Genomic DNA, 14,296 nt, shown 5'->3' on the forward strand with positions numbered 1-14,296 from the left:
GTCCATTGGAGGTGGTTGTTGCCATGAGGGTTGATCAAATTCTTGTGGCTCCTCCCATCTTTGATTGTTCCAACCTTGATGCCCGTTCTCATTGTAATTTCTTCTTCCTGCAACATAATTGTAACCAGACTCATAGCCAAAGGGGTGAGAGTTTATAGTAGCAAATAAAAAATAAAAACAACTTTAAATTAAAAGGTTATTTAAATTTTGAAAATTAAATTTTGAAATTTTGAAAATTGATTTTTGAAATAAGATAAGATAAAATAAAAATTTTAAAATAAAAACCAATAACCTCTTAACTTAAGAAAAAGCAAAAATAAAAACAAAAATAAAACAAATAAACAAGCAAAAATAAAATATTTACAATAACCAATAATAAGGCACACGTTTGCAACTCCCCGGCAACGGCGCCATTTTGACGTTAGGATTTTTGCCAGTAAAGAATTTCATAAAAACATTCGCGTTATAGATAATTAGCAAAGATAACAGTTATCAATTATGTTGAGATAAGGTAACTCCTGAGTTACTGCTTTCTTAACCAAGACCAAAAGGGAAAAAGTAAATTTACCGGAATAAAAATGCCTTCAAATGGGAAGCAACAGTAACAAAAATTAAAGAGAGCAATCATAAGTCTGAAATACCTCAAAATATATTAAAATAGAAAATCAATCATAAAGAGTCATAAACAAAAGTGAGAAAAGAAATAAAAAGAACATTGAACCTGGGATTGAGAGTCACTTCTAAAACTACGAGAAGTCTTAAATCCTAATCCTAAGAGAGAGGAGAGAACCTCTCTCTCTAAAAACTACATCTAAAATATACAAAGTGAAGTTGAAAGCCTGTTTATGAATGGATGCGTTCTCCCACTTTATAGCCTCTAATCTGTGTTTTCTGGGCCGCAAACTGGGTCGAAAACAGCCCGGAAATCGCTGGAGAAGAATTCAAACACGCTGATTTTCGTCACTGCGATGCGGCCGCATGGAGCACGCGGTCGCGTCACCTAGAGTAAGGGCAACTATGATATATTATATATCAAATCGAAGCCCCAGACGTTAACTTTCCAACGCAACTGAAACCGCGTCGTTTGGACCTCTGTAGCTAAAGTTATAGCCGTTTGAGTGCTGAGAGGTCAGGCTGGACAGCTTAGCAATTTCTCCAACTTCTTGTATTCCTTCCACTTTTGCATGCTTCTTTTCCATCCTCTGAGCCATTCCTGCCCTGTAATCTCTGAAATCACTTAACACACATATCAAGGCATCTAATGGTAATAAGAGAGGATTAATAATTAGCAATTTAAAGGCCAAAGAAGCATGTTTTCAATCAAAGCACATAATTAGGAAGGCAAATGTAGAACGTAACCATGCAAATAGTATGAATAAGTGGGTAAAGAGTTGATAAAAATCACTCAATTGAGCACAAGATAAACCATGAAATAGTGGCTTATCAACGGCCTATTTGTTGATTTTAATTAAAAAAACAACATATATAGCGTCTATTTTATAGATTAAATTTACATCGTTCATTCCACTTTAGAAAGCAATCAAGACCGTTCAAATTTATCGACGGCAAAGGTGTCGATATTTTAAATAATAAAATAGACGACATATTCGTCGATTTTAATATAAAATAAACAACACATATAGCGTCTATTATATAGATTAATTTTAGACCATTCATTCCATTTTAGAAAGTAATCTAGACCGTTCAAATTTATCGACGGCAAAGTTGTCGATATTTAAAATAATAAAATAGACGCCATATTCGTCGATTTTAATATAAAAAAAACAAATAATATAGCGTCTATTATATAGATTAAATTTAGACCGTTCATCCCATTTTAGAAAGTAATCTAGACCGTTCAAATTTATCGACGGCAAAGTTGTCGATATTTAAAATAATAAAATAGACGCCATATTCGTCGATTTTATTTTCGACTTCTGGTTCGCCTACAATATGACGATAATAGGGAAATAAATTAATGCATTATAAAAATATCGACGACTAGGCTGTCGATTTTAATATTTTTTTTTTTAATTATTTTTTTAGTAATATCGACAGCAGGCCATCAAAAATTATCGACGGCAGAGATAGCCGTCGATTTTTGGCGTCGAAAAACACGCTTTTTCTTGTAGTGTGAGTGTATGGAAGGGATATATATCTATATATATATATGAATGGTTGGGGTGACGGGTTGGAAGGGTGTGTGGGGATAAGTTTTGAGATATGCTTCATGATAAGTGGGATTTGGTTTGGAATTAGTGGAGGGAAGTGTAGCTGGCGCCTAACTTTAATAACTCAGCGCCTAACTTCATATGCTTCTCTCCCCCATGGCGCTTAACTTGAAGCATGTTTCTCACTTGGCGCCAAACTTGAAAATGGCGAAGTTAGGCCCTAGGCCTCCCGTATGTTATGCTTTCTCTCGCGCCTAATTATGTGAAGTTAGGTGTCACCCCTCCCGAAACATTCTTCCAAAATCAGCTTATATGTGGCACCTAACTTCAGAAAGTGAAGTTAGGCGCCAGCCAGTCCGAAACTAGTTTTTTTAGGGTGTCTGAAACTCTGTCTTCATGCACATGTTTCTATTCTAATCACTCTGCATGATCAAAATACATATAAAACAAAGGAAAAACAATAGAAACTCAAACAAAAATAATGAAATAAAAATAAAAATATCAAGATAAAGTTCAAACTCAAGGATACGAAAACATCGGATTGCTTTCCGACAAGCGCTTCTTTACCGTTACTAGCTTGACGGTCAGCTCCTTTAAGGAGGAGAATCATAGGGGCTCAGCTCTTCACCCCTCACTGTGAACTTCTTTCTTGTGCTCCCACTGATCAACTTTATATGCTCAAGAGACAGATTCCTGTTCATTGTATGAGGCAGGATTGAACATGTAGTGAATACCACCTTCATTCCTGTGGAGAAGTCTTCAGTGGGAATCTTTTTGTTTCTCCATTCCCTAGGTATTTTTTTCTTTTTGGGAATCTCCTCCTTGGTGGATGATGCATTTCCGACACCAAACTTAGGTTTGATGTCAGGAGAAATTTTATTGATTGTCACCAAAAGAGGTTTGAGCTGCAGATTTTGTTGTGCATCATTAGGGGACTCTTGAAGGTTTGGATTAATAAGCTCAGTGGCTATAAATGGTCTTCCTAAAATTATAGAGGTATTCTCATCCTCCCCTGTGTCAAGAATCACAAAATCTGCTGGGAAGAAGAACTTACCCACTTTGACCAAGATATTCTCCACTAATCCATATGCAGGCTTTATAGATTTGTCTGCCATCTGTAATGCTATCCTTGTGGGTTGTGCCTCTTGGATTTACAACTTCTTCATCACAGATAAGGGCATTAAATTGATGCTTGCTCCCAGATCACATAAAGCTTTCTCAAAGGTTGTGCTCCCAATGGTGCATGAAATTTGAAAGCTCCCTGGATCTGGCATCTTCCTTGGCAAGTTATTCTGAATGATGGTACTACATTCCTTAGTCAGAACCACTGTCTCATCTCCCTTTAAAGGCTTCTTTTTTGACAACAACTCTTTCATCAATTTAACATGGAGAGGCATTTGCTTCAAAACCTCAGCAAAAGAAATATTGATTTGTAACTTTCTAAAAACTTTCAAGAACTTTGAAAACTGTTTGTCCTTGGTTCCTTTTGAAGTCTCTGAGGATATAGCATCTTGGGCTTGTACTCAGGAGCTTTAGGCAATGTAGGATGAGTGTCAAGAGAGATTGGGAAGGGGTTGTCTGCACGCCTAGGAGGGCGTGTACTACTGTGTCTTCAGTCTGCTATGGAGCTTCTTTTTCAACCGACTCCTCAGTAACTTGTGTTTCCTTACTTGCCACTTGTCCACTTATCAAGGTGACAGCCTTGCACTCCTCTCTTGGATTTAGAATTGTGTTACCAGGAAGGCTATTAGTGGTCCTCTGATCAATTTCATTAAATTTTGTGGCTAATTGACCCATCTGAATCTCCAAGTTCTTGATTGATGCTCTGGTTTTATGTATAAAACTCGCCATTAGTGCTTCCAAATCAGTAGTCTTCTCAGATTGAGGATTTGCTTGCTGAGATGACTGAAACTGGTGGTTATTAAAATTATTCTATTGAAAATTGATAGTAAGAGCCCAGGGAAAAATAATTCTGGCACTAAAACGCCAGAAAATGGGTGGAAGGCTGGCGCTGAACGCCCAGACCATGCCCAAAACTGGCGTTCAGCGCTAGAAACAAGGCAAGATTGGCGTTCAACGCCAGAAATGGGCAAGAATCTGGCGTTGAACGCCCAAATGGGGCAGAAGCCAGCGTTGAACGCCCAACATGGGCACATTTCTGGCGTTCAGGCGCCAGGAACAGACAGTGAGTTGGCGTCTAACGTCACTCCAGCTTCTAACTCTGGTACGCAATTGCCAGCGAGGGATCAGACACACATAAGTGCTGATAACAACCCCTCTAAAAAGGCTTCTTTAACCACTAAGGTTGAGGAATATAAAGCCAAGATACCTTATCCTCAAAAACTCCGGAAAGAGGAGCAGGATAAGCAATTTGCTCGCTTTGCAGATTATCATCTACAAAATAACCATAGATTGCTTCAATCCAACAATCTCTGTGGGATTCGACCCTTACTCACGTAAGGTATTACTTGGACGACCCAGTGCACTTGCTGGTTAGTGGTACGAGTTGTGAAAAGTGTGATTCACAATTCACGCACCACTCTCCTTGGGTTGAGAATCTAGCCACAGCTTTACTCTATCCTTCATAGCAAATAGGAAGAGCATGAATTTGTAAACCTCAGGATTCACTCCATTCTTCTTCACAGTATCACAAATCTGCAGAAAATGAGAAATAAATTGATTTGGGTCTTCTTGAGGAAGTCCATGATACTGACAATTTTATTGCATAAGAGTGACTAGCTGAGGCTTCAGTTCAAAGTTGTTTGCAGCTATAGGAGGCACCACAATACTTTTCCCATAAAAATCTGCATTGGGGGTAGTGTATGAGCCAAGAACTCTTCTAGGTTGTTCATTCTCATTCGGAATAGCCACATTGGCATTAACAGCATGATTATGATCCATAGTGGACTCTGCAGCTTCCTTTTTAAAAGTCTCACTCAGATTTTCACTAGCCTTGTAAAGTCTAGCTTGTTACAAGCGCCGCCTCAAAGTCCTTTCAGGTTTAGGATCAAAATCAAGAAGGGGGCTCTTTATCCCTATTCCTTCTCGTAAACAAAAAGAAAACAAAGGAAAGTGGGGATCTCTACCTCAGAGTACAGAGAATTCCCAGTGAGGTAACATGTGTAAAGAAATAAAATAAAACTACTAAATAATTAAAGCAGTAAAATTTTAAAAATTATAAGCAAAATGGGAATGAAAATTTCAAAATTTATATATATAAAAAATTAAACAGAAAAATAAAAATAAAAATAACTAGGAGACACCAAACTTAATTTCAAAAATTAAAAAGAAATAGTTGAGCAAAATTTTGAAAATTTAAATGAGACTAATAAAATAAGAAAAATAAAAATAATAAAAGAAAATAAAGAAGGAAAAATGAAAATGAATGAAAATAAAGAAGGAATTTAAAGTCCCCAAACTAACCGGCAAGTGCACCGGGTCGTACCAAGTAGTACCTCAAGTGAATGAGGGTCAATCCTATGAGGATTGATGAACTAAGCAACAATGGTTAAGTGATTCACTTAGTTAGACAAACAGAAAAGAGTGTTGAGAGTTCAAATGCATCAAACAATAATTCAGAAAATCAGAAAACAAGCAGTAAATTGAGGTGAAATATATATGGAGAAAACAGTTAAGGTTTCAGAGATATCTATCTTCCGGATTAACTTTTCTTATTAACTATTTTAATCATGCAAGATTTAATTCATGGCAAACTATATGTGATTAAACCCTAATTCCTTAGACCTTTTTAGTCTCCTCTAACTTTCATCAACCACCAATTACTTGGTCACTTGATTCCAATTAGAGGGTGAAGTTCAATTCTAGTTTATATGCCACAAAAACCCTAATTACCCAAATATAAGAGGATTATATGTCACGTATCCTGTTAAGTCCAGATAATTAAAAATTTAGGAGAAATTCTTTTCAAGCTGTTGTTCAAGTAAAAAGCTTTTCCAAATTATGTAAGAACTCAATTAGAACAAGGGTCATACTTCCGTTTCACCCAAATTCATAAGATAAAGAACGAAAACAATTCTTGAAATAGAAATCAGTACATGAATTAAAATAGAAAAATAATAGTATCAATCCATACAATAGACTGGCACCTAACTTGGAGGGGAGTGGCGCCTAACTTGGCATTCCAGGCGCCTAACTTGGAGGAGGCAGCATCCAAGTGAGTGTTGTTGTTGTGTCTGGCGCCTAACTTGAGAAATCTCAAGTTAGGCGCCACCTTGGTAGAATTCCGTTAATGCTTTCCCTTGTTCTGGTGCTTAACTTAGTAAAACCCAAGTTAGGCGCCACTTGTGCAGCCTTGGATTCATGGATTATGTTCATCTTGGCGCCTAACTTGAGAAACCTCAAGTTAGGCGCCACCCCTGCTGAGTTGTTGGAGAAGAAGTATGGACTATTATATATCGTTGAAAAGTTCTGAAAGTTAGCTTTCCAACGCCACTAGAATCATATCAATTGAACCTTTGTAGCTCGTGTTATTCAGGTTAGAGTGCAGGGATGTCAGGGTTAACAGCATCATTCGCTTTCTTCTCTTTTTCTACAGAAACTCCATCAAATCCATCCAAATGCTACCTGAAATAAACAGAATTGCAATTGACTCATAGTAGCATCCATAGTGGCTAAAAGATAAATTCTTAATTAAACTCAACAATTTGAATGCAAATTCACTCGAAAAAGATAGGAAAGATGCTCACGCATTACATAACACCCTGGCATTCGTATCCAGAACAACTTACTACCATAGAATTCAAATAATAGCCATTCACTTCTACCGGCCTCTCTGATCCTTCCAGCATAAAGTATAACGACTTCTCAGAACAGTCAAGCAAAACATGATTGTTAGATAACTAATCCAGTCCCAGAATGAGATCCAGACCAGTCATTGATAAACAAATCAGATCATGTACGAACTCTCACTGTTTAACTCGGAATGACACTTGTGGACAGCCTAACCTAGTCACAACGGCTTCCGAAGTAGCATTATGCACATTCATATCATAATCTAACACAATTATCTTCAGTTCTAATTCACTAGCCCTCTTAAATGCAATGAATGAATGAGTAGCTCTAGAATCAAATAAAGCATTCAAAGTTTTACCAGCTATTTCGTATTTACCTTGGATAAGTGTTTCAGACCCATCTGCACCTACAGTTGAGGTAGTGAACACCCGACCAGGCTGATGTGCTCTCCCAGCACCTTGCCTTTGCTTCTCTGGATAGTTTGAGGCTTTATGCCCCCACCTTACCACAAGAGTAGCACAAGCCCCATCCCGCCTTGCACGGGACTCCCGGATGATGACTCCCGCATCTAGAAAAAGCTTACTCATTCAGAGGCTGCTTCCCAAATTTTCTCCCAGTATAATTGTTGTTGTTGGGCCTTCTGAAGTTATTCTAACCCTGAGTCTGCTGTGGTACGAAGCCTCCACGCTTGAAAGTCTGACCCCTAGGAGCAAAGCTCCTTCCTCGATTCTGTTGAAATGGCCCCCTATTACTTCCTTTCTCTGCAGCTACCCTTTTCATACAGTCTGAGCCACTCTGCTCTTTTTCACCAACTCTGAGAAAGTCCTGATCTCCATTGGCCCTACTAAACTAAAGATGTCACTTCAAAGCCCTCCTTCAAACTTAATGCACTTCCACTCCTTAAGTCTTTAGGAGCCCCTTGACAAATACGAGAAAATCGGCATAGTTCCTCAAACTTGTTAGTATACTCAGACACGGACATAGCATCCTGCTTCAGTTGCAGTAACTCAAGTTCTTTTGCCGTCCTGATAGAATTTGGGAAGTACTTCTTATAAAATTCTACCTGGAAAGTATCCCAGGAGATAGGATCATCGCCATGCTGTAGGAGGCATCGAGTAGCCTGCCACCAATGCAGTGCTTTCCCAGTGAGCTGATAGGTAACAAATTCGACACACTACTCTTTAGGCACCAGTTGTGCTTGCAGTGTTGCTCCATGGCCTGAAACCAAGTATCGGCTTCAGTCGGATTGGTGGTTCCCCTAAAAACTGGCGGGTTAACCTTCAAGAATGCAGACAGTGTCATCGGCCTATTTCCACCATTTCCACCATTATTATTATTGTTCATTTGCTGCCCTAGCACCTCAACAGTGGCCTGCATAGCAGCAGCCATATTCTTTAATGCTGCCAAAAAGTTTACCGGGTTATGCGTGTCAGTTCCGGCCCCTGATTACTAGTATGACCTCTCCCACGGCCTCGACCGCGTCCATGAGGCGCCATCTGGTTCCTATACACACCAAATAGTCGATATCAAGTTGATCAGTCTCAATATCGGAAATCTAGTAATTCAAAGTCCCAAATGCATGCTTATGAAAATTTATGCCAGTTATATCAATAAGATATCCTAATAGCACATAAAAACATACACAGAGAATGCACAGAAGCATAGTCAGCCCATCCCTCAGGCTCTACAAGAATGAACTGCTCTAATACCATAATGTAACAGCCAGCCACACAAAGTCTTATGCTTAAGTCATAAAACAGAGGTGTCGAGGTATTACGACCTCTAAAAACAAAATTATATATATATATATATATATATATATATAATAGTGTGGAAAAATATTTATAACTAGGAGCTTTTGAAGAAAAGCGTTAAGCAAAGTCGTTAAATTGAAAAGCGCAACACTCCCAAAACCAATAACGTAAGCGAAGCTAGGTAAAAGATAAAATAACACAGGTATATATACAGAAGAGTGCCAAAATACAGATAACAAAGCTCAAGACTTGATTTGGAAGGTAACCGGCCGAGCATATAAATATACATACAGATATATATAGGAAAACCCGAAAAACCCCCAATACAGAGTTACAAAACCTGTGTCTCCAAAATAACCTCTAAGAGGAAGCTAATACATCATATATATATATAAGCAATGGAGATAATAAGTATCTATGTAAATACACATAACCAAAACAAAACCCTGAGAGATAAGAGTCTTCGCTAAATCAGAAGCTTCCAGCATGTCTCAACGAGGAGCTTCACATCCTGCATCTGAAAACCACAAAATATGCATGGGCGAGAACCGGAGGTTCTCAGCATGGTAACAGTGCTCACATATCTAACATATAATGTCCTGGGAAAGCCGAAGGCAATCCTAGAACTTCTGACATATAATTAAAGCTTATAAACATAACTAAGCCATGAAAAAGTAAGAGGCAACTAGCTAAGCGTCTTCGGTCTATCTAAAACTCCCCTTTCCAACTCCTTCAAACCTCCCAACCACCACCGGAACCAGTTGTTACAAACACAATTATTTCAGTTTTGCACACCAAACTATGATTGAGCATAACCTCCTCATTTAAAAACATTTTTTCCCCGTTCTTTGAACGGCATAAACATCTTGGACCAAATTTTATTTCTAAACATGTTTTACACAAATCGGGGGTTCAGAAACCAAGTTATGCTCCATCAAAGTTGGGCCAGAATCACAATTTTCACAAAACTTGCAAAACCTCCATTTTTAAAATATCCCAATTTCAAATCCTTTTTAAACCAACCCAAACTTACCAATTCAACATCAAGAATTCTCAATCCATATAATCAACTTTCTCATTATATCCACATCTAACCAATTCTCCATTTTCATCAAGTTCCAACCGAATATTTTCAATTTCACAACAATCAATATAACTCATTAAATACCCATATCAAATGCAATATCAACTCCAAATTCACCAATCATTATACACAACCTAGTCCATATCATGAACAATTCATACATTCATCAACAAGAGTACAAATTCACAATCTCCAAGGATATTAACCACATGCATAATAATCATTTTTAACCAATCTTCAACATCAACAGTTTAATTCTTATCCTAGGGTCACTAGCCTAAATTTTCACATTACATTATATTTTAGATACGAGAAATTGAAACTATACCTTGGCTGATTCCCTTATCAAACTCGGAACACAATCAATTTACTTATCCTCAAGCTTCCAAGGCCTCAACACCTCACCAACAAATTTTCCAGCATATAGCTCCACTTTCAAGCTTTCCATAACCTCAATCAAGCTCTAATATACATGTTTACACTACTTATTCCACAATATCACATTTAAACATAGCAACATAACACCCATATACAATAAATCAAGAATTCCACAAGGATTGAGAATTCTTACCACAACCAAGGATCAAAGAGGAAAGATTAAGTATTTTTCTCAAGATAATTGGATCCTATAACATCAAAAGCTCAAAATCTCAAAACTTTTTACCCAATAATTTTGAAATTAAGTGTTGGAAAAACTGGAAGGAAAACGTGGATTACCTCTTACACTACCTTATGGGCTTTGTAGAGCTTGACGTTGCAGTCACGTGGTCGTAAACGGTGCGGCGATTGATAAACCACATATTAAGGGTTTATCTTGTATTGATTTTAGGGGGGATTTTATCATCCTTTCCCACATTTATCCAATGAAATAGCATGGTTTCATGATTGTCTCCTAATTTGTGCTTAAGTGTGAAAACATGCTTTTTAGGCCCTTAATTATTTAATCTTGATTTACCTTTGATCCCATTAGATGCCTTGATATGTTTGTTAAGTGATTTCATATTTAGGAGGCAAAGATTGGATCAAGGGAATGAAAGAAAAGCATGTAAAAATGGAGAACTCATAAAGAAATGAAGGAATCGCAAAAGCTGTCAAGCCGACCTCTTCACACTTAATCAACCATAACTTGAGCTACAAAAGTCCAAATGATGCGGTTTTAGTTGCATTGGAAAGCTAACATCTGGGGCTTCGAAAGGATATAAAATTTGCCATAGTTGCTACACGTATGGTGACACGTACGCGCACTGTACGTGCACACATCGTTGCTGCCATATGATCCACTTAAAGCAATACGTGGCCAGCAAATTCTAAAGCCTTGTGGTCCCAATCCAACTCATTTCTGACGCTATTTGATCCATGGATTGAAGGGGGATGAGAAATCTAGTCATTAGTTTAGTTTTATTTTAGTTTTCACATGCCTTTAGTTAGTTTCTAAAGAGAGAAGCTCTCACTTCTCTCTAGAATTAGGAGTAGGTTAGATCTAGATTAGGAACTCTTAGATCTAGTTTAATTTCATGCTTTGATTTTCTTTTCTCTTTGTAATTCTTCTCCTTCTACCTTTCCTCTCTCTAATTTTGCTTTTAATTCTTGTAATCCCTTGCTTTTATGTTGATGCATTTTTGTTCTTCCATTTTCCTTTAATGCAATTTATGATTCATGGTTCTTTATTGTTCATTTGATTTGTTGTTGTTTAATTTCTTGCAATTGAGTAGTGTAGATTTACTTTCCTTGCACTTTTTACTATGCTTTCCTTTTATGCCTTCCAAGTTTTTGATGAAATGCTTGGTTGGATTTTAGTGTAGATTTTGTTCCTCTTGGCTTTGGTAGAGTAATTAGTGATGCTTGAGTTATCTAATTCCCTTGTTGATTGATAATTAGAAGTTGCTAATTGATTTGGATACCACTAAAGCTAGTCTTTCCCTTGGGAGTTGGCTAGGACTTGTGGAATCAAGTTGATTCATCCACTTGACTTTCCTTCATAGTTAAAGGTTAACTAAGTGGTAGCAATGGACAATTGTGGTCACAATTGAGGAGGATAACTAGGATAGGACTTCTAGTTCTCATACCTTGCCAAGATTTTTGTTAGTTGCTTGTTTATTTTCATTACATTTTACATTTCTTGTCTCCTATCTCAAAAACCCCAATATACGACCCATAACCAATAACAAGAACACTCTATTATAATTCCTATGGAGAACGACCCGAGGTTCAATACTTCAGTTTATAAATTTAGGAGTTTGTTTTAGTGACAAACAATCTTTTGTATGAAAAGATTTATGTTGGTTTAGAAACTATATTGCAACGAGAATTTATTGTGAATTCTAAACACACAAAAGTCCAATCATCAAAATGGCGCCTGATGCATTTGCATCTTTGCTATATTAGCTAGTTAGTTGAAGTAGTTTTAGCTTAAATTCATTCATTTTCTTTGAAATAAACAAGCATTTTAATGAGTTCCATCTCCATGCACTCAAGTACCAAGAACCAGGTTAATTGTAGCCAAATTCATGCAAATGATTCAAGGAATGCATAAATGAATGAGTATGAATGAATCTCATGAAATTGATTGCATGGATTGGTAAGACTTTGAAGCAATTTCCCTTGTTAATGATAGGTGATGAAACAAGAAGGCATTGAAGCAAGAACGAAACAACTTGGGCTAACAACGCCCAACACCAAGCCACCAGCCCAGGACAATCACAAGCATGTTGCCAACGTGCTACAACACTGGCGTGTTTACCAGTAACGCCCCTCAATAGGCCAGTAACATTATGAATGAGCCCCTTCTTCCCTGTTTAGCAATACTTCTTCAATTGAGCCAGGAATTCAACAAAGATAAGCCTGTCATTTACATTCTGTTTCTATATTTCTTGCTATTTACTCTTATGCTCTTTAAAATTCTGCAATCTTTACTTTCTTGCAATTTATCTTTAATGTCATTTAAGTTTCTTTCATTTTAAGTTTCAGTTATTTACTTTCATCTTCTTTCTCTCTTCTAGTTCTTTAAATTCTTTGCCATTTAAATTTTTGCAATTATGTTCAAAAATAACAAATCTCATGAAATCAAAACCATGTTTGCTTGACTAAATCTACTATTTAACTAAAGTTGCTTAATCTACCAGTCTCCGTGGGATCGACCTCACTCTTAGTGAGTTTTATTACTTGATACGACCCGGTATACTTGCCGGTAATTACGTGAAATTAATTTTTTACGTATCAAGTTTTTGGCGCCGTTGCCGGGGATTGGAAAAGATTGACAATGATTAAGTGAATGGTAGTTTAGATTAAGCATTTTTCTTTTCTTTGTTAAAGCCCACTAACTGTTTGATATTTTGTTTGCTAACTTTAACTTCACTCTAGCAATAGAGTGTTTCATTTGTGTTGTTAGTTTGTGTGTTTGTGTATGTCAGAGGTAAGGAGATTTAATCCTGAAGACGAGAGAACCCTCCGAAGGTTAAGAAGAAAAGCAGCAGGAAAAGGGATAATTAGTGAGGAGGATTCAGAAGGAGAAGACCAAGTCATGGAGGGCAATTCACATAACCCTGCTGAGGGAGTTGCCAACAATAACAACCCAGAGGGAGTTGCCAACAATAACAACCCACCTCAAAGGAGAGTTCTAGCTTCTTACACTCTCCCAAATCCAAGACACTGTGGGAGCAGTATACTCACTCCCAATGTTTATGCAAACAACTTTGAATTGAAGCCTCAGCTCATCACTCTCATGCAAAACAATTGTTCCTATGGAGGAGGCCCCCTTGAGGACCCAAACCAACACCTATCTGTCTTCCTAAGAATATGTGAAACTGTCAAGACAAATGGTGTGCATCCAGATGTTTACAAGATGCTATTATTCCCATTTTCTTTGAGAGACAAGGCATTTCAATGGCTAGAGACATTCCCCAAGAAAAGTATCAACACTTGGGATGATCTGGTGAATAAATTCCTATCCAAGTTCTATCCGCCTCAGAGGATCATCAGGTTAAAAACAGAGGTGCAAACATTCACTCAAATGGATGGGGAATCATTGTATGAAGCATGGGAAAGATACAAAACCCTGATTAGAAAATGTCCACCTGAGATGTTCAGTGAATGGGATAAACTTCAAAATTTCTATGAAGGGTTGACTGAAAAATCTCAAGAGTCTTTGGATTACTCTGCAGGAGGCTCGCTACAATTGATGAATACAACCGAAGAAGCTCAGAATCTCATAGACATGGTGACAAATAACCAATACTTCTTTGCTCATCAAAGGCAACGCCAACCTATTCAAAGGAAGGGTGTGTTGGAACTAGAAGGAGTAGACACAATCTTGGCACAGAACAAGTTGATGCACCAACAGATCCAGCAACAAATGGAAATGATGGCTAAGAGAATAGATGGCCTCCAACTAGCTTCAGTGAGTACAACAAATCAGGCTTCAATTGAATGGGGTCAAAATGAAGCAAGCAATGTTGAGCAGCAACAAGAACAGATTCAATATATGCAAAATGCCTCAAATTCTTCTCAAAATGACTTCCATGGTGACACATACAACT

At 37.5% G+C, this 14,296-nt stretch overlaps 1 protein-coding gene across 1 annotated transcript; it reads right to left on the minus strand.

The window, feature by feature from the left end:
• LOC107610862 lies at positions 7,097-7,703 on the minus strand. Its single transcript, XM_016312851.1, has 2 exons — positions 7,580-7,703; positions 7,097-7,491 (listed from the first exon to the last, which is right to left on the minus strand). Exons 1-2 carry the CDS (start codon positions 7,701-7,703, stop codon positions 7,097-7,099), a joined length of 519 nt encoding a protein of 172 aa, XP_016168337.1.

The sequence above is a fragment of the Arachis ipaensis genome, chromosome B08, assembly GCF_000816755.2.
Source record: "Arachis ipaensis cultivar K30076 chromosome B08, Araip1.1, whole genome shotgun sequence".
Lineage (NCBI taxonomy): Eukaryota > Viridiplantae > Streptophyta > Magnoliopsida > Fabales > Fabaceae > Arachis > Arachis ipaensis.